This window comes from Cinclus cinclus, chromosome 16, assembly GCF_963662255.1.
Source record: "Cinclus cinclus chromosome 16, bCinCin1.1, whole genome shotgun sequence".
Lineage (NCBI taxonomy): Eukaryota > Metazoa > Chordata > Aves > Passeriformes > Cinclidae > Cinclus > Cinclus cinclus.
The window spans coordinates 9,755,042-9,775,689 of record NC_085061.1 but is presented as its reverse complement, the minus strand read 5'-3'; the positions used below and the strand labels follow the sequence as shown (position 1 = coordinate 9,775,689).

At 40.8% G+C, this 20,648-nt stretch overlaps 1 protein-coding gene and 1 long non-coding RNA gene across 3 annotated transcripts in view; one reads left to right on the top strand and one right to left on the bottom strand.

The window, feature by feature from the left end:
• LOC134050605 (uncharacterized) overlaps nt 1-10,983 on the top strand; it is a 45,943-nt gene extending 34,960 nt beyond the window's left edge. The window contains exons 3-4 of the long non-coding RNA XR_009933703.1: nt 8,991-9,141; nt 10,603-10,983. This is a non-coding gene — a long non-coding RNA (uncharacterized LOC134050605). The remainder of the gene's footprint in view (nt 1-8,990; nt 9,142-10,602) is intronic.
• Nucleotides 1-18,989, bottom strand: part of MRTFB (myocardin related transcription factor B) — a 46,409-nt gene extending 27,420 nt beyond the window's left edge. The window contains exon 1 of one of the 2 annotated variants that reach the window (XM_062503757.1): nt 18,838-18,989. Coding sequence is in view for 1 of the 2 variants with exons in the window: in XM_062503759.1 (XP_062359743.1) it covers nt 9,070-9,190 (121 nt within the window). In the remaining variant the exon portion in view is untranslated. Of the gene's footprint in view, nt 1-9,069; nt 9,191-18,837 lie in introns of those variants that run through there. The other variant, XM_062503759.1, reaches the window with a different exon arrangement.
• Between the last annotated feature and the right edge of the window lie 1,659 nt (nt 18,990-20,648).

Below are 20,648 nucleotides of genomic sequence, written 5' to 3'. Positions count from 1 at the left end.
AAACCCTAAAAAAAAATTCTAAAAAACCACTGAAGCATTACCCAAATACAACATATATATACATATTACCACTTGTTCTAGTGTGGGTCAGAGTTTAGACTCTTTTTCCTTCTTTTGTTTTTCCCCCTCCCCTTTATTTTAAAGATTAATTTACAGACAAGCCATCATGGAACGTGGGGAAGGGAGAATTTGAAAGACAGGAGGTGGAGGTACTACAAAGCAAAGCTCCCCTTGGAACAGTACTCAAACACTGTGTTTTACAGATGGTTCTTATCAGGGTAAATCCATTCTGCTTGTTGCCAGATAGTTTGGCTTTCACTGTTACACTTTTAAAATCAGGCATTTACCTACATAACATCTAAAATCATAAGTGATCTTCAAAATGAAGGCACAAAATTGACAAATATTTACATATGTTGATAAACTATTAATGTTGTTAATACTGTTCCGCCTATTTAAAGTACATGTGCAAAAGAAGGGCAATATTAACACCACCGAGCAAATGTAATTACTAGAAGACAGTACAAATATTTTGCACTTCACATTATCTGGCAGGAATCCTCCTTCACACCACTGCAGCTCTAAAAATTGTCTGTGAACTGCTTCTGAATAAAAGCCATGCACAGAGAGGTCAGTCAAATTCCTGCTTTGACTGAGGGAGAAAGAAGGATATTCTTTTTTGTTTTCAACTAAGCATATGATTTTAACACTTGAACACCAGGTGGAGAGATTCCAAAATTTCCATGTGTTTTCTTAAATCAATAAAATGATCATTAAATCTTGGATACCTTATTTAATACTTACTGACAAAACAAAAAAGCATAATCCCTCCTCACAGTAAGAACATCTGGTTATCTGACTCTCAGAGTCAGCAGAAGTCTTGTGACTGCGCTGGAAGTAGAGGTTTTTGCCAGCACAAAAGCTGAGTGCCAAAGGCTGGTGCTCCCACTCTTCCAGCTCCTTCCAGTGTTAGCACACCAGAGATTCAACACTGCTCTCAGCCAGGGAATGGACATGACAGTGCAGAAAGGGGAGCTCATCCTTTAACCAATGCACTCAGTTATGTGGAAGTATATTTCTGTAAAGCAGAAACTTTTATAAAGTGCCCTGTTCTCACACTGGGAGTCCTGCTCAGGTTCATGTGCACTGTGCCCCAAAGGGGCAGAGAGTGAGGATAACCAGAACCAGCAGCTCCTCAATCTCCTGCTGAAGCGCTCTGCAGGGTGAGAGCAGAAGTGCCACAAACAAGCACTTGAGGAGACACAGCACGGTCTGTATCAGCCCTTGGAAAGGCAGCAAACAGAGCGGTCTGGGCACGTCTCATTTGCTGTGAGTGGCAGAAGGAGTGAAATAAAGTGTATTATTAAATCACCTACAACAAACAGCTTTTATCAGAGCTGAGCAAGCGATTCCTGTTACGAATCTGTAGCGGGTATCCTATAGAAGAGCAGTCTCAAAGTAGTACTACGTAATCACTAGCACTGGAATGTAAAGAGGCCAAAAATAAATTGATAGTTGTCCTGCAGGAACAATGCTATCTACACTGATTGACAAGCTTTCACCACTGCTTCTTGCCTTGAAAAATAAACAGAACACACACTGCACACAGTTCCAGCACTAATAATTCCACATCTAACATAGTTCATTACACAGCCTATTAAGATCAAATTTTAATCTTATAGAAGTTACTATGAAACAGCAAATAGTTGTTGCCATTGCCCAATTACACAGCTGAAACAAACATTCCACCATGGACAAGGGGTCCAGCAGACACCACATAGTCCTTTCAAATGGCAGCAAGAGAAAAACAACGCATGGAGATTTTTTTAAACGTCCTGTATGTAATCTTCTCATTATTCTCTCAAAGTTAAAATCCAGCAGGTATTACCTATTTAAACTCTTAAAACTGCAAGTTAAAATGAGAAAATGCGATGTCCAACATTCCTGCGTACCCCCTTGGAAATTTCCAAGAGCGGCAGAAACTTCAGCGCAGGCTGCTGGGCTGGCTGCCATGGAAACAGACAGTGCTGGAAACGCGGCCGTTTCCTTTAAATGAAAAGCTGTTCCACTGGAAGCCTCCTTTTCTTTCTGCCCGCTGCCAGCAGCTTTCCTGCAGCCGGTGCCCCCCGGGCGCTGAGGCTGAAGCACAGGGCAGAGGCTCCCTGCAGGCGCTGCCGCGGCACCGGGCACTGCGGGTGGGCACAGACCCGTCCCCCGGGCCCGCGGCTGAAGCAGCCCACCCTTAACACGAGTGTGCCACAGCACGTGGCACTGAACACAGCAGAGAATTCCGTCGGGCCCAGGTGACCTCCAGGAGTGATCCGAGCACCAGCTTTGTCCTGGAACTGTGGCCAGCCTTACAGGGCAGCAGGTAGAGAACTGCAGAACCTGAGCACCGAGCGCTCCGTCCGCCCCGCGTTGTTACCCTCGCCCCAAACGCCGTCTGCTCGCACCCAAAAGTTTCTGTTTTCTAAACACTGTAACTTTATGCTACGCTCATCTTCCAGAGATAGCTTTTGCTTTCTCCTGAGCTGAGATTGTTTCTCCCTCAACTCTAATTACACTCTATTTATTAAAAATGGGTAATTTTTTCCCACTAATATTTGTTCTGGGAATAAAAAATAAAAAACAGTAGAAATTATATTTTGGGTAGTAAGTAAAATAAATAGCAGGTGATATGCAAGGTACATAATTCAGGAAGGTTATGGAATATGGTACTTTGCACATGGTATTACACACGAAGTTCAGAATTTGTTAATATAACATTCGCTTCATTTATATGGCATGTCAAAGAAGGAGAGGAGGGAAAACCATGAAAATAGCTACCTTTAATTTGCTGGAAATGATTCTAAGTAAGTTGTACAGAATTTTGAAGATAAATCGCATTTAAAAATGTGGTACTCACTCCACATTAGCCTGAAGATGGTAATACAGCATGTTAAACGTTCTCAGTTTTAAAAGAAAATAATTCTTCACCAATTCATCTTATAAAAAATATCAGGCGTCATCTAATCATGGGTGACTGCCTTCAAAACTTCCATGTATGCCAGCATATAATTTTAAAAATGAACTATTTTACTTAAATTCGCTTTTGTTTAAAAAAACCCCAAAACACAAACCTTTTTAATGCTTTTTTAATGTTAATGTAAATTTTAATGTTCTTTTATCCGTCATTGTAGAAGTGATTTTTCTGCTAAGACTATATCCAAAATAATTAAGAAAAGTTGAAGCAGTTTTTTTGCACATTCATTTTAAGCAATTATTCAGTCATCCTTCCATTTCAGCTTAGAAACATAATGCTTTAGTGTAAAGTATGTGAGAGGGGACTACTGAGGGCCATTTCAGATAATCTCTCCAGAATTCTGGAGGGAAGCCCTGCAGGACCTCCAAATCTCTTAAATGATACCACTGTGATTTAAAGCTTTTGTTTATAGCCAGTGCTGATGCTCAGGTAAGTGCTTCCAACAGTAACAGCATCCACTGAAAGCATAAAATGAAAACCTAGATGGCAAAGAGGGCTGCATGTAAACTCAACATTTCAAACAAACATATGAACTACAACAATATCATTAGCTGAGAGGCTTAAATGACAAGGATATAGAACAATCTGTATTGCATCCTACTGCTATGGAACATGTTGCTTAGAAACAAGGCAGAACATACACAAACCTCCAAACAAATTACTGGGATGTCTGCTGGGATGAATATATATATATATATATATATGCACATGGATATGTAAAAAGCAAAATCTATACCTTTCATGATTCTGTTTACATCTTTAAAATGAGAAAAATCATGACCATCTTGGGTGAGAAGTCTCAATAAACTAAAGCTTATATTTCCATTTTCTATAAAATTGCATAACTGAAGTATATTATTTCCTAAATCTGCAAGTATGAATCTGCTTAGTTCAGACCTCTGATTTTTAAAAAATAATCTGAATTTCCTCAAATACTACTATTATCCAAAAAGTGTACTGTCAAGAGGCTCGTGCAACTTCAGTTTAAATTCTACATCTATTACAACTTCCTTTGTGATAGTTTAGAGTTTATTACATTGAATGATGACAGATGATTTCCAGCCAAGCCCCCTCCATTGTCCATTCTACTCCTAGGCACAGCAAACAAAATGCACACCCAAGCAGATTCTCCAACTCAGGAGACTACACATTAATTCAAAACAGAGAAAGGTGGATTGCCACTGAGCTGCCTGACTGCAGACAGGGATGGGAGCAATGGTACTGAGTCAACTCTGCTACAGACAGCTCCAGACTCTGCAGATGCTCAGTGGGTGAGTGCAGCTATCACAGGGATGGGGAAGTTGCTGCATTAGGGAGGACCCTGCACTAGAGGCTGAGGCTCACACGTGTTGTGTTGGATGTGACAGGAAAGAAGAATCCCCCAGCAGAGCAGCCAAGCAGACATTGGTTTCAGAGTGTGGTTTCATAACTCAATATGATCTAACACAGGATTACCAATGAAAAGCCAATGGTCTGTGCCTCCCTCCAACCCCAGCTGCTTCTGCTGCTTTCACAGTGGCAGAGGTGCCTCCTGTCAGGTCTGTGCTCTGGCCTGGCAGTACCATGAAATAAATGTTCTTCAGCAACACCTGGTCACTGATCCACTCACTTCAGGCTCCCTAACTCCTCATGCCAACACGACAAAGAGACTGGCAGTAAGCAAGGGAGGGCTGGATGGGAATACACCTGGCTCTTGGCAGCAGCAGTCTTAATCATAACCTTTTACAAAAACTTCAAGTAATCTAACAGTTGTCGTAGCAAGTTTTTAAAAGCTCTTGGTTAGCCACCATCATCTTCTAATTATATACAGATTACATACAAATTCAATTAGTACATGGTAATTTGGTTTATTGAAGTAGTTAAGCATGTGTTTATTATAATGGTATTACAATATATTTATTATTCATTTCAGTGCTACACTGAAGAAGAAAATTCTGTAGAGTAAATGCTGATTTACTTTTATGACATACAATTATCCCACTGACATTAAAGAGACTGTTTATGGAAGAGTTTAGCACAGCCTCACAGGATCAGTATACAGAATTTACAGTGTCTCCTTTATTAACAAAGGAATAACACTTTTTTCAACAGTATTTTTCTCATTATCTGTGTCTCAAGAAACATCCCTGAGGGACTACCACTGATGAGGGGTCATAAAAGCACCTCTAAACACCAGATAATACAACTTAAAGAGTTTTTCTTTATAAAAAAAAACAACCCAGCCAACCAACCCCAACAAACCAAGAGCACAATCTTTATCATGCCAGGGCAGGAGAGCACAAGAGGTCAAGAGTATCATCAATACTAAACATGCCAGCAATAGCAGGAAGTCTGTTCAATAAACAATTCTCATGCAACATGGATTTGATTGCAAGGGATGAGGGGGAGAAATCCTTCCTGACTGCACCTGGCAATCTGTTACTCAGGCAGCACGAAGACAATTCCAGTGCACACCTGAGAAATCTACTCATTGCACCCTGTATCCTGTTTCCAGCACTTGCCAGTCTCCAGTTCCTCACAAACCAGTAAATTTAAAATTCAAAACAAATCCCGGAAAGAAATTATGTTTCAAGGTGCAAATAAAATTTCCTTCCTGACTAGTTTTTTAAAAATTATTATTTAGAGTAGCCTACAGGCAATTGGTAACTTTGAAACTCAGATTATCATATGAAAAAAGGGTGCAAAAAACTGGGATCCAACCTCATTTTAAATCCTAGCTAAGCACCAGACTGCTCTGTTTCACCAATTTAATACTGTGTCTTCAAGAGTTCTGCATGGTCAGACAGCTCATCCGTCTTTATACTGAAATTGTTAAGGGTGTAAAACAAGACTCCCTCAACTCTCCAGTGCTGTTAGAAACCTTTCAGTCTGCAGTCCACACATATTCCCAGTTGCTAATACATGCACTGTTTGATGACACTGAATGTTCCTTAGTAACTGTATGCACATTTAAAGCTTTTCACTTGAATTTTCCAAATGTTGTGGTTGCTTACTTGACAGTGCTATAAGGTGCTGCACAAGGTAAAGTCAACGGTACAGGAATTTCTAAAAATGCTGTTTAGTTAGCACTGTGTGGTTGACCTCAGAGACAGAAAGTATTTTTGTTCCTTGCTCATACAAAAGGTAATTTTGATCAGACAGATAAAAGTAAGAACTGATTTCACAAAAAAGGCAATATGCAACAATAGTATCTGAGCTGTTTATAAGAAAGTAGGGTAATTAAGAGGATTTTCCCCCATGCTACAGGATACTATAATGTGTATCAATAGCCTAAGCAAAGAATAAAAATTCAGCTTTGCAATCTAAACTGCTAATGTCCTTAATAAATACTAATTTGCTGAAGACAGTGTTGGGGTTTTTGTTTCCATCAAAAATCTCTTTCGTTATAAAGAAATACTAAGTAAAAAAAGAACTGCACCTCACAGTTCTCTTAAGGTACTCACTGCTGAAATAATTGCTGTACTATCTCAGGATTTTTAGATTTATCAAACCTGTGCAAAGTAGCTTATGAAACAAAGGCACCTTTTGAATTACTGGATCTCTACATACTTCATCTGGGTTTGCCAACACAATTACGTTTTTAATTTTTGCAGGTTTTACAATTCATGTATCATATTTTTAAGTATTTTTGTGTCTTAAGGAAGAAACATTTGAGAATTCACATGGCAAAACCAGCCACATCATTTTAAGGATAAAGAAAGGAGGAGAAAAAAGGAGGGCAAAAAAAAAAGAGAGAATGGCACAAGTTAATTTCGAAGATACTGTTCTGTAAAATAAGTTATCTTACAATTTATGTTTTTAACAAAGTGTTACCTGTAGTGTTATTTAAGTAGGATTAAACTAACAGCTCCAACTGAATTTTTAAAAATCTATAAAACATCTGAACTACATATTTCATAACATTATAAACTGGAAATGTGAAGCTCTGTTTTAGTCTGTCTAGATGTAAATCAAGCAGATTTGGAGTGTTTTCAATAATTCATTCTATATACACCACAAGAAAGAAAATTATTGTTTTCCTAAGCTTTAGAAGGAGGAAAGGCTGGAAGAGGAGATCCTGTAGTCAATCAAACTCCCAAGAAAAGGTTCATTATTTTAATCATTGCACTGCCAAACTTGGGAGAGATAAAAGGATAAGCAATATTCACTGGGGAAAGTGAAAATGGAGAACGGGTACTAAAACACAGAAAAGGAAGCAAAGATAGTGATTATGGAAAACAATTGTATCTTCTTTTATGCACTGAATAATTTAAGCTCTAAAATATTCATGAATTTGGACTGGCAGAGGGTCCCGTAATTGCAGGTTTTTAACTACTCTGACAGACCATCATTACTGTAATGTACATTCTTTCATCCACTTTCTCCATAACTGACACGCCTGAAGAAGCCTGAGGATAATCATTGCCATGGTTACTCATTAGTAACCATTACACCTACACTACTCACCGTGCTGGGTTTTGCCATGTTTTTCTGCCCTTTATTTCTTGGTAGCTTACCCCAGATAGGTTTCGTTTCCTACTCCTCTGACCCTCTGAAGCTCCCGGCCTCCTCTGTGTCGCTGCTGTCTCCGCAGAGCCCCAGCAGCAGCAGGGCTTTAACAGGGCCTGCTCTGAGCTGCGAGGCAAAGGCAGCCCCAGCAAGAGGCCACTGCTGGCCCTTTTGCAGTCACTGTCTCCCAGTCAGTACTTTCCTGCCACAGGAGAAGTGCTCTGCTCTCACACTGCCACATGCAGCAATACTCAACCTCTTACAACCTTTCTAATCAGTAACAGACCTTTAGTATCAGTACATTGCATAAAAATCTGTGTTTTCTCTAGCTCTCACTTAAAGCTAAGTAATGGGGTTTTTAAACTAACCCTGTCAAGTACTGAATTTAATACTGAATATGGGCTATCTTTTTGCCATTTTAAGCATTATTAAGGTCCAAATTTAAAAATAAATTAACAAAACCTCCAAACAAACCCAGGATTTAAATTCTGAGAAAGGCAGGATCTCATGTAGAACTCTTGCCACCACACCAAGGGGTAAATCTCTGCATCACCAGACAAACCAGAGATATCTGGAGGAAAAGCCAAGGCAGAGTGCTGTAAAAGGAAAGCAGGAATTTTGTCTACTACAAATACAGTTTGTGTCCTGTTGATTAAGAAGCTGGAGTTGAGCCCAGAGCTGCAAGAGCCTGGTGTTAACTCCCAGCAGTGTCGGAGGCTCTGGGCAGGGCTGGCAGCAGATCCCCAGAGGTCTCTTCCTTCTCCTCCTCCACCCAGGCCAGCTGAAGAATCCTGCCTGCCAGGACTAAAACGATTTCCCTATCTCCGCAGCATCGTTGCCTCTGCCTAACAAAGACTGCTTTAAATGAATCTCACAGAGTTCTATTTGTCAGCTTTAAATGATGTTCCAAATATTCTCGGACTATTGTTATTTTAGAAGCTAATGCCTGTGCATCTTATCAATTTAATGCCCAGTCGAAATCCAGTAATTTAAAAAGATATAATGTGGTTTGAAAAGCACATATCTGAAAACCACATGAAAATCTAATTTAAAGTACGAGGGCAGAAGGGAATTCCAAAGAAAGAAAAGAGCTGAGAAAAGCACTGCTGAAAATGAGGCAGCAATATGTCTAATACTAAAGGTTTGTAGAGTTTTATTTTGACATGCCATATTTAATGATGTTTATTTCATTATATTTATTTCAATAATGACATTTTGAAGCACTTTGTGCAATATTTACAGGACAATTTCAGAGTCCTTCATTAATTCAGCACTAAATGATACTCTGAAAAGACTATTTGATAGCTCATTTTTCTTCATACAGTTCCTATCAAGCATATAACAGTATCATTGTTATTTTACTAGTCTCAGGTGAAATTTAAATTCAGCTTTTAGAGGCTGTTTGTTTTGTTGGTTTTTTTTTTTTCCAGAGGGCAAACAATACCTCATTTAATGTACAAAAACTCTTCCTGACCTACAGCATTACATCAGATATGCTGGTGAACGGAATGTGCCCAGGACTTCTGCATTCTCTGTGCCACAACCAGCGAGCGACTGACCTTCCTTGAGACTTTTCTGGCTGTTCAGCTCAAGGCATTCCTTCTCCTTCAGTGGCTTAAGATCTCCTGCAGGTAAGATCTCGGAAAAGCCCTGCTGCTGTTTCTTGGAGCTATCGATCATGGTGAGAATCCTTTAAAATGGCAACATCCAGCACCGAAAAAACGCAGGCGGCGGTGGGCAGCGGTGCAGCGCGGTGCTCTCACGGGGCCCGGCGCGGGCTCTACAGCTGCAGCCCCGGCGCCGCCGCGCCGCCCATGGCGCTGCCCTGCGGCCCGGCCCGGCCCGGCTCGGCCCGGCCCGGCTCGGCTCGGCTCAGCTCGGCTCGGCCCGGCTCAGCTCGGCCCGGCTCAGCTCGGCCCGGCTCGGCTCGGCTCAGCTCGGCCCGGCTCGGCTCGGCCCGGCTCAGCTCGGCTCAGCTCGGCCCGGATCAGCTCGGCCCGCTGTGCCCGCTCCGAGCCCGAGCCCGCTCTCACGGCGGGCACCGAGCGTGTGAAGCACAAGTCCCGAAGCCCGCCTCTCCTCCCAGACAGACACTCCCCCTCTGCCTTTAGTTACGCTCGCTTCCTCTGCACATTGGTGTTTCAATATGCAGCTCGGTGGTCAATCATCTGACAAAGAATGAGTCAAGCGGTTAAAAATAAATCCAGCAGTTGCTGGAGCAGCATTCGCTGATACCTAAGACAAACTACTGCTGAGGGCCTTCCCCCTTCCTTTTCCCTGCCCCCGCTCCTCAGAACACTGCTGCAGGCAGCAGGAATCCTTCATCTTTGCCTGACCGCCACATTCATTACTCATTGAGTTTCACCAGTCAACAAAGCTGCACAGTGGCATTTGAAAAAGTTATGTTAAGGAGCCTTCCCACCCACCCAAGCCCAGGTCTGGTTCCAGAGACATTAATCTAGCAGAGGTAACTGGGAAAACCAGTGATTATTTCCATGCCTTTCCCTGCAGTACGAGAGACTCTGTTCCTTGTTGTAAATATCTAAGCCCTGAGTACTTTATTATTTCCCTTTTTGCATTAGTTACACATCTCATTATTCCCAGCAGTTTCAGGAGTATTTCCTCCCACAGCTTCTGATCTGCCATTCTCTGCAGTATATCCCATTTATCTTACATGAATCATCAACATCAGTGTCAACCTGGAACATTTCAGGGAAATGGATCCCCTCTAATTACCTGGCATTGGCCATGAGGGAACATCAGACAAGTCTGCATTTAATTTCCTGTACTTAGAGAAAATAAACTATGTATTATGCTAAAGAGTCTCTACATGTCAACTAGGAACTCTGGCAGGTGTATTTTCCCTTCCCTTTGGCCTAAAAATGCTATCATTGCACACATTTTCCACATCTCTACTTCTCATTTTAAATCTTTCAACCTGAAATTATAAAGGACATCTCCATTCAGGTAAAATGTTTAATTCCATAGAATCGTATTTGAAAATATCTATATACATTCAGATACAGAATTTTTAAAAGTGGAAACTACAAAATAAAGCACCTCATCTGTTCCTCTTTGAATCTTTCTACAAGGCAGTCACCAAGCACTGACTCTTCACCTTGACAGTGGCCTCCTGGGCCAAGCAACAGCACAGGGCGTGAAGCGGCCTGAGCCAGCAAGCAGGATTTGGAAACCTCTCCCTGTTTGTCAGCTGCTGGGAGAAGGAAGACCTAGACCTGCTCAGAACTGCAGACTCGAAGAAGGCAGGACCTCACCAAGCTTTAGCAACCTCCTGACATGTAAGGAGCTGACAATACAGGCAAAAAACTCTTTGCGGCATGAATGATTTATGGCCGCTCTCCCAGCCTAAAAATCAGGTGTCTGCACATCATTTGTATAAAAATTATCACCTTAAATTATGTTCTGCTTAAATACAAGTTACAGACTATTCCAATACATTTGCTTTTGCTGAGTTTTACTGAACACAAGAAAAAAAAATACTGTGGAAAAGCTCCGTCATAAATCAAATTAACTTCCTCATTGCCTGCATCTGAACATTTACAGTGCTAACGAAACAAAATTACTGTTGAGAAACTCCACATATTCAGAAAATAAAAACTGAGACAAGCAGAATACAAACACCTTCTACGTAAACTCAAGCACATTAAACTCTGATACGGTAAATAAACAGAATCTTACACACTTACTGATGTAACAGATTATAACTCCACATTTTCCTTGTACACCAAGAGAGAAGATAATTGTTTGAATGCATGAATTATATTCTAACAGTATAACAATATGTAACAGAAGAAATTGTTTTATGGAAGGTACAGTGCACTTCACACACGCTGAACTGATTTCCCAGTGATTCAGAAAACAGAGTATTTTGAAATTTTAAAATGTCCATGCTCTAATAAGGAAGTGTGTAATCAAAGAACCCAGAGGAAGACATTTTCCTTCAAACACCATATTTCTAAAGGAAGTTATAGTCATTCCTATCAATTTATAGTGCTTTTTATTAATTGAGAGTGCCCAGTGTTTAGGTGAAAGCTGATCACAGTAACAACAGCTGGGTGGGAGCAGTTTAGATAAATTCCACATTTATCTTAAAAGAAATGGTGATTTTACAGGTGGGAAATTTCCTATTCAAATCACCCACTTTGGCCTACCACAAAAAATCCTCTAGAGTAAATATCAGTGAAACAACAGCAACCTGTTTGTTCTTTGACTACTTTTTATTTTAGCTGTAATACAGTTAGTAGAACAACCCATGAATTATGCAATATAAATTAGGGACAGAAAAAGCTTGGGATCTTTCAACTCCCCTTTCTTGTGTTCAGTGTCCAAAAGTAGCTGGAATTTGGACTGTCATTTGAAATTGATGGCATTGTTAAAACAGGCAAAAAACTTTTTCAAATTGCAAATTTTTCATCTTCTCTTTCTGCTGCTGACTATTTAAATAGAGAATGTTTTGTAATAGAGAGAACTACTCATTTCCAAACTAAACATTGGACATAAAACCTCTGCAATTTGAGCGTGTACCTGCTTCAGAAGAGCTGTTTTTAACATTACAAATAGCAAAATGACACTGAGGATCATGGAGAAACCTGTAACGACCTAGAAACAAAACTGTGGCAGAGAGACTAGCTTCTATCAAACAACAAAACCAAAGTATCTCTTTCAACTGAAAGAAAATCCTGAGTCCTGCATGTTTTATTTTTCAATTACAGGCTCAAACCCTGATACAAACTGCATGTCACAAACTGTATCCAAACCAGAGACTGAAATAAAAGACATACAACAAGCTCTTGGTTTCAGTGAAAACTGAATCTGTTAGAATCTGCATTATTTTCAGAGGGCAGAAGGACCTCTCATTTGAATTTCAATTTAAGTTGAATATATTGCATAAGAGTGGGTGAAATGAAGAAAAAACGCCTTAGAATCAAACACCTCTGTCAGTTCCATAAGCCAGAATCCAATAACATCTCATTTAATAGCAATGTATTGCACCAGTTTCTCATAAACGTTAGCTTCACATGTAAGGTCACCAGTGCTTGTTCCTTCCTTTCTGCAACACAGACTTCCAAGTGTTCTGCCAACCTTCAGCCTACGGCAAAAGTGTTATTTAAAAAGTGGAAGCGTCTAGTAGATGTTCACCAAATTTCCAAAGTACAGGAGGAAGCAATGCAGCGCCACAGTACCTCCCCAGAGCCTGCCTGTCTGCTCCTCTCTACAGAGCCCTTATCTGGGTGAAGCATCAGTGATCTCCTGAGTGACATCACTGACTGCGAGCCGCTTCACAGCCCTGTTAAACATCAAGTAGCTAAGCAACAATTGCTTTAACAGTACATTCCAACTCTTCATATCATATGGAACTCATTCCTTTCCAATCCCATCAAAAAGAAAAACAAAACCAAGCACCCTCGGGTGTTTAAACGCTTTCACTACCACATAAACATTTTCAAATGGGAAAAAAGCCTAATAACTCAAATATCTATTTCACCTTGGCTTTACATACACCTTGATGAATACCTTGGTGCTTTATATTGTGTTAGGATAATCCAGTTCTTGACTGTGGTGCAATAATTTCTTCACACAGGAAAATAATGCTCTGACTACACAAAGCACCATTACATAACCCCTATTATAATTCATTCTATTACTTCTATAAGCATTAAGAACATTACTTCAAATTATTAATTAAGGGGATTTGTTTCGGGGGAGTTTTGTTCTGCCTATATTCTCTACGATCATGGCAACAAAGACCCAAACAACACAAATAATGGCCACCATCTACCTCAGTCACCCTTCCCAGAAAAATACCAAACACTTACAGTGATGTCAAATTTTTAAGTCTACATGTTCTTTTCTCCACTAAAACCCACACAAATTCCTTTCAAGGAAGGACATATGTTGTCAGTGTTCACTGCTTAAATGAAAACTACCTTCCATTTGGTCTTGCCCATATACACATCTAAATTAATAAATATTTTTAAAATGTGTATATAAAGCACATAAAAATATGCATTTTGTATATGTTTAACTATACAGATCTACATTTAACTGTATACATATATCTGTAGAGAACAATATTTAGTCATCCACTGTGCTACCTCTGATTTGCAAAAGGTGCCTAGAATAAGTGCTGCACACCAATTACCAGTTCTGTTTGCTCCGTGTTACATTCTTGCAGTGGCTCTGTCACAAGCTGACACTTCAATGACAATATTTGCAATTAGGACTTAGTTCTAACAACCTAAAGCAATTACAGAATGGAATTTAAAAACATTCTTTTCTTGCTATGCATTTAGTTATGCACAAGGAATTTCAAGAAAAAAGGTCAGAATAAGACAGTTTGATCAAGTGATCTCTTTAAAGAAAAACATGCTTTCTGTATCTAACTGTAATCACTCAAATGCCAGGCCCTCAAACAGGATTTCATATATACCAGATGCCTTGAATTGAGTCAGTCACAGGTCATGTCTCCTGTGTTAATCTCTTCACAATAAGCAGATAATTAAAAAAAATAATATCTATAAATCAAACTAAAATGATGGAATGTTTGTTTAGAAGTTTACCAAATGGAATGACCCTGCTGGAATTCTTTCATGTAGCCTGTGAAAATGTCAGAATATATTCCATTTAAGAGGTCATAGTCCCTAGAGATCTCTGAGTTTTGGCTTGTATGTCTTTTCACATGCTTTAATATTTGAAAATTGTTCCTTGTAGACACTGACTGATGGCCTGGGAATGCTAGGATTGTGGGAACTGGCAGTACCAATGACAAAGACAGACTTACTGGGAAATCAGTACCTACTCAGTTTGCGCTCTCCTCTTGGAAGAGATAAGATGACATTCAAATATTTACAGGGAGACCAAGGGACATTTGTTTATTTTACTGACATGTTAAAAAACCAAACCAAGCCCCAAAAACAAACTCCCCCCAAAAAACAGAGCACTCCCAAAAAAACCCCAAAGCATAGAGACAAATATATATTAATTACAATATGCTGTGTGTTCTTAGCAAAGATTATTTAGTAGAATATTTGCACTGGATGTTCCATGGGCTATTAAAAGCTTAATGGAAAGACAAAGCCCAGAATTACTGAGGCTGGCAGCAGCCTCTTGAGATGCTGTGGCCCAAGCCCTGCTGGAGCAGGGTCAGCTGGAACAGGCTTGCCCACACTGATTTTTAGTATTTCCACAGGTGGACATTCCACGGCCTCTCCGGGTTGCCACTGTACACACACACATTATTCATACACTACGGTATAACTATATAAAATATAAATATATTTATGCACACACACATTTCTACTGTAAACTTACAGAAATTGTGTACTTCTTTATCTGGATAGGTCCTTCAGGATACACTTCCTTTGAGGTCTGGTTCGCAGGGGTTTTTATGTTTGGTTTGCTGATGTTATAGTTGGTGGTGCTGTTAATCAGAATATCTGCACACTGTTATCCAGATCTCACTGCTTTCAGCTTGGTGATTATGAAACTGCTGAATTTAAGATGACATTTTCAATTATATTCCCTGCCAAGCTACTACTTTAATCAGAACTAATTTTTCCATTTGTTGTTCTCTAGTCTTTATACTAGCCATCTTTTCTACACTGTGTCTTTACCAACTCTCTCAAGAAAATAAATTCTAAGCACAGTGACCTACATATGTATCACTACAAGAGGAAAAAACACACCTCATCACTGATCTTAGAGGAGTGAGGAAAAACCTGTCATACACAGATGCAAGAAGAATGTCCCAAATCTCACCTGATTCCCTAATATCAAATCTGCAGTTCAAATCTATTAATTGCAGAGAGGATTGAGAATTTGTTCAGAAGCCATAAAACTATGCCAAGAATGCATGTTACCAGTGCTACATACTGAGGGAGTGGAAGATAACAGATAACAGGCAAACTAATATACAACAACTCTTTCAGATGCCAGAAAAAAATCCCTTGGATCATCAAATTTATTTAAGTAATACCATTAGGTTAAATGGGCTGTGGATTTCATTCAGTTATTTTAAGAACTGTGTATCCCAGCTGACTCAACTGGTCCCTTAGGAAGACTCAATATACACCATTTGGAGTATTTGTTTTTGTTTGGGTTTGCGTGTGTTCCATCTTCCCCTGAATTCCCCACAGTTCCCCATAAGCCCTCCAGCCCCACAGGAAGCTGCAATTCTCACCTGACCTTCAGTGCCTCGGGGCCTCTGTTTCTGAGTGTCCCTGTTCTCACCCAGCCAGGGGCACTGCTTTCTTTGGGCTGCTTTCTCAGTCTTGCTTTTACTTTAAGATATTCACTGTCCCAAGGTTTTTTCATACAAAATGTCCAAGACTCTTGGTTCTTCTCTCAATTAGCCCAGTTCTGCTGGACAACAGTTGCTGCCAGCCATGGGAAGCACAGCACCACCTTCTCTACCTCCTCCAGTTCATGATGCACAACCCCAGAGAGAAGCAGAAACAATCCCATTCCTACAAGCAGAAGCAATCCCATTTCTGTGCTGGCTGTGAGTTTGGAGGACAGACACCTCCCAGCCCCCACTGCCTGGAACAGAACTGCTTCTCCACACGACACAAAGGGCAGGGAATGGGCACACTCCCCTTCTGACAGCATTTACGGCCAAAATGCAGAGCAGAAGGACAGCTGCCAGCCACTTATCCACCCATTTTACAAGAATGTAACAAGGCTCCCACCTGTGGATGATAATTGCATCACCTGTGCATGACAAAAGCAACTTACACATCTCTTTTTCAGAAACTAGTAGCCACTGTCACAAGAAGAGTTTGGCACTAAGTGATAGTCAAGGAATCCAGTGCACAGCCAAGAGAGGCAACTGTAAAACACAAGCTAGGAGCTTTCTATTTTACATGTACCTTGAAATAATGATTGCATGGCTCCTCACACCCAGCCCTTCACAGCTCCCTCTTCCAGCCAAAGTTGCATGCTCACCAGTTCTGTAAAAGTACTAATTCAGTGTGCAAAAAGCTCTGGCCATGCACTGCTTCCTTTCCTTTTTTGATGGTATCTACATGTGCAATCCCTTGCCATCGTTTGGCTCTGAAACAGCAGGCTGGAAAGCTGCAGGCAGCATCATTCCCATCCACTCTCCTACTGTCAGCAGCAGACAGCCTATCCTTCCCTCCCTTCCTGGCTCTCAGACAGAAGCTCGTGAAACTCTGGTACAGCGTGTGAGCAGCACATTGTTCTGACTGGTACTTGGGCTGTGCCATGCTGCTGCTACACTTGTCAGCCTTCCTCCACTGCAGCCCAACTCAACACCCAGGCATCAGTCTTCTCCCTCCTGCTTCCAAACAGCCTGATCCATGCCACTTTTCCCCCAGGATGTCCCCCCTAAGGACACAGCATCTTGCCTACAAAGCACATTGACTGGACCCAACCTGGGAGTTGTTTGTAGGGATGCCAGGCAGGGATGCAAACACTGAGCCTGTTTCCCAAACTCCATGTATGTGAGCAGCCCCACTGCTCATGAGAGGGGCTGTACACACCTGGCTGTCATGAGACTGCTAGAATCACAGACACATCTCCCTAATGACTCAGGAGGTGACAAGTGTGAAGAGCAGAACCAATGAAATAGGAACTTGTGCTGCTTTTCAGGAAGTGGAGCAAGAGTTGGCCTCCGGAGAACAGGCATAATAAACCACTGCAATACACAGGGCACAGGCTTACGTGATCAATGCAGTGTATGTACCACCTAATTGTCCAGAAAGATGCAGATTAATGAGAACCTGAAACTATCAATAGCAATACAGTATTGCCCACAGCCATGAACTTGAAAACAGCTCAAATGAAGTAGAAGAACCTTAAAATTGTGACAGTCCAAGAGACCAACATACAACATCCACCTCCCAAAATTATCCATTTGTCTTTGTTCTGGGAGTAAATACCTGCATGTAATAAGTGACTAAAAAATCTTAAGCTCCTAATGCATTCCAACAGTTTTGTTATTGATCCTCTGCTGGAAGTTAAAACCTCTTTGACAGAGTTGGCACAGCATATAAATGTTCCTTTATAAACTCAAGGGACAATAATTCCACTGGAGCTTAAGCTAACCATGGGAATTTGCAGCAAACCCACCAAGCTCTGCCCACCTGAACTCTTACGCCTGCTTTGCTCTGTGACTGGGATCCCTGGGACAGAGGGCGGGGGAGAGGAGGGAAATGTGAAAAAGGAGAAGGTAATAACAGCTCCAGTGACTGCTGGCTCACCAGGCATGCTGTGATTACCTCCATGGTATTAAAAAAAAAACAAAAAACAAAAAACAAAAACAAAAAAAAAAAAAAAAAAAAAAAACAAAAAAAAAAAAAAAAAAAAAAACAAAAAAAAAACCCAGAGAAGCCTCCTACCCTTGCAGTGACATTGGAAAAGCTGGAAACACAGTTTCTGTACTAACTTGTGCAAGTCAGCTTAACAACACCGCAGAAAAACACTAGAACAGTTCAGCCTCCTACTGGAGTACTGCCAAAGGACTCATTGAAGTAAACAAAAGGTTTAAAGGATCACTACCAAAGCTCACAGTAAGCATAATGCTTCCTGCATAAAAATATCCTACCAAAAAAATACCCTTAAACATTTCAGAATTTTTGAAGTGCCATTGTATTTCTGTGAACTGCAATGTCTTATGCTTATAGACTTCATAAAGTAGTGACATACTAGAACGCTCTTGCAAATATCTAATTTTTTGTAAAAAGTAAAAATGTGAAATTATTAAAACTACTTTTAATTGGGATCCATCAAGTTCAAAGTTCACGTCTACAAACTTTTCTTCTGACTTTCAAAATTTCCACAAACAATTGTTTCTAACCAAATTAACCAAAATTACTAAATCTGAACTTACGGGTGAGCAATTTGGCTGCTGTGGAGTTTTGACAGGACACAGATACCCACCTTATCCACTTTGGTTTTACAGGAAATTAAGAGAAAACAAATTTTCCAGAAGTACACTAATATTGAATTAAACTTTGTGGGATAGAATGCAAAACATTAATTACATATTATTTACGAAAAAAAAAGAAAAAATCCCACCATTCCTGGAAATTATCCCTTTTTGTCTGATTATAATACAACTCCCAAAAATATTTCATCACTACTTGCAGTATACACCAGCCGGAGTCTTAAAACTAGTTAGGAATCTCCTGAACTCCATTCTAGGAGCTCCACGAGCCGCCCCGGCGGGAGAAGCCGCCGGGACAGCTTTGCCAGCATCCCGCAGCACCCGGACGCCCCGAGGGCGGGCGAGCAGAGCCGCTGGCGGTCAGTGCCCGGCCCCTCCCCGGCCCCGAGCCCTCACTCACCATTCCTGCGCTCGGTGAGGGGCGGCAGGCAGGGCCCGGGCTGCAGCGACAGCCCCCGCAGTTCGTGTGCCACGGCCTCGCTGTGCGGGCTGGGCGCCAGCCTGGCCGGGGGCCCCAGCTCGTCCTCGCCGTCCGCCGGCCCCGCGGGCTCCATCCCGGGCACGCCTCGGCGCTCTGCGGAAACAACGCGGCTCTGGTCACTCCCTGCTCCGCCAGCACACACAAACGCTGCGGACGCTGCTCGGCCGTCGCATCTGGGCACAGGGCAGTTCCTTCGCATGCCAAATTCACCTTCAGAATTATGGACGTTACCTGCTGACCTGCCGCAAATGTTACGGGTTGGCAAAAACGTAGTCAGGGAATGAACCGAGAGGCAACCAACAGAGGCAGGACAGCTTCGCTCGCTGACACAAACATCACCCAGTGCTAGCCCTCACCAAGGATGCCCAGAAGCTCCCGTGCCCCACCCGCGTCTCAGCACAACATCCATCCCTTTTTTCCAATAGCTTCTATTAGAGAATGCTGAATTAGTATGTTGTGCTAGCATACAAATGGCTTTTACCATTTTGAAGATCAACTCTCTTTCAGATCCCAAATCAACGTCAGTATTCATACAGGACTTACCACCACCAAAGGAGTGTATCACAACTAGTTAATCCTCAGGTCTCTCCAGCAAGGAAGACTTTGGCCATGACTATTTTAAAATTAATTTTACTGCAAACTAGCTAATTATTGAATAGTTGAATAAAAGTCACAATTTACTATTTCCTTCCTTTCTATCATTACTGTAGCACTTAATCTACACTAAGGAGAGAGAGAAGTATGAATTACTGGTACAGGCCTTTATACCTCCTGGAACTATCAAGTCATTAAGATCTCAATAAATCAATATGGACTTGAGTGAAGTCCTATCCCTGAATTCTTGGAAACCTGAATGATATGAAATATTAATGACTCAGAAAGATCCACAAAAATGAAGAAATGCCTTATTATTGTGATTTTTTGGTAAATTTTAAATTATTTTTCTTAAGAAACACAACTGCTTGCCATACTCACCCTTAAAACTTCAGACTTCAAATATTCTGCATAAGAACACTTGTATGTGTTGGGGTGTGTATTCAGAATTTTTAAAATGCAATATATGTTTGATATATGTTGATCATGTTTCAATGATCAACACAAAAACATTTCAAGTGCTAACATGATACTTAAAAACCAAGATGACAAAAAATTATCATGAACACCAGAGAATGGCCTACACTACAAAAGAGTAGAATCATGTTCTGAAAGTGTGAATTGAAAAAGAAGAAATATAAGCAAGTGCTGCTTGATATACACCTAAATACAACAATTATCATGGTTAAGTGCATATTTTTCATTATTTTCCCTAGTTACCAACTGGTGCTTTCACATTAAATGAAGACATATTAACTTACTGTTACGCAAGATTTTTTTTCTTTGTTCTTAGCTTTTAGAAGCATAATTTACTCAGCTCTCACTCGATTTCCTGACATTACACTCTCCTCAAACTCCCACTCACTCATACAAATTAAGCACATTATTAACCAAGCAGGTCTCTTCAGAGCAGAATTTAAGTGAAAATGTCGCTGCTTATCTGTTCATATTCACAGCATTTTATCCACAATTTACTGGAGTCACTTTTCGATGAGATTAAGCCACGTGAGCTGTATTCATGCTTTCAAACCAGATTAAATTAATAGAAACACCTCTTTGTACTAAAGGTTTAGCATTTGTTATGCTGCAGGTTAGCTTTGACTAATTTTTCCCCGTGATAAGTAAACATCATGATT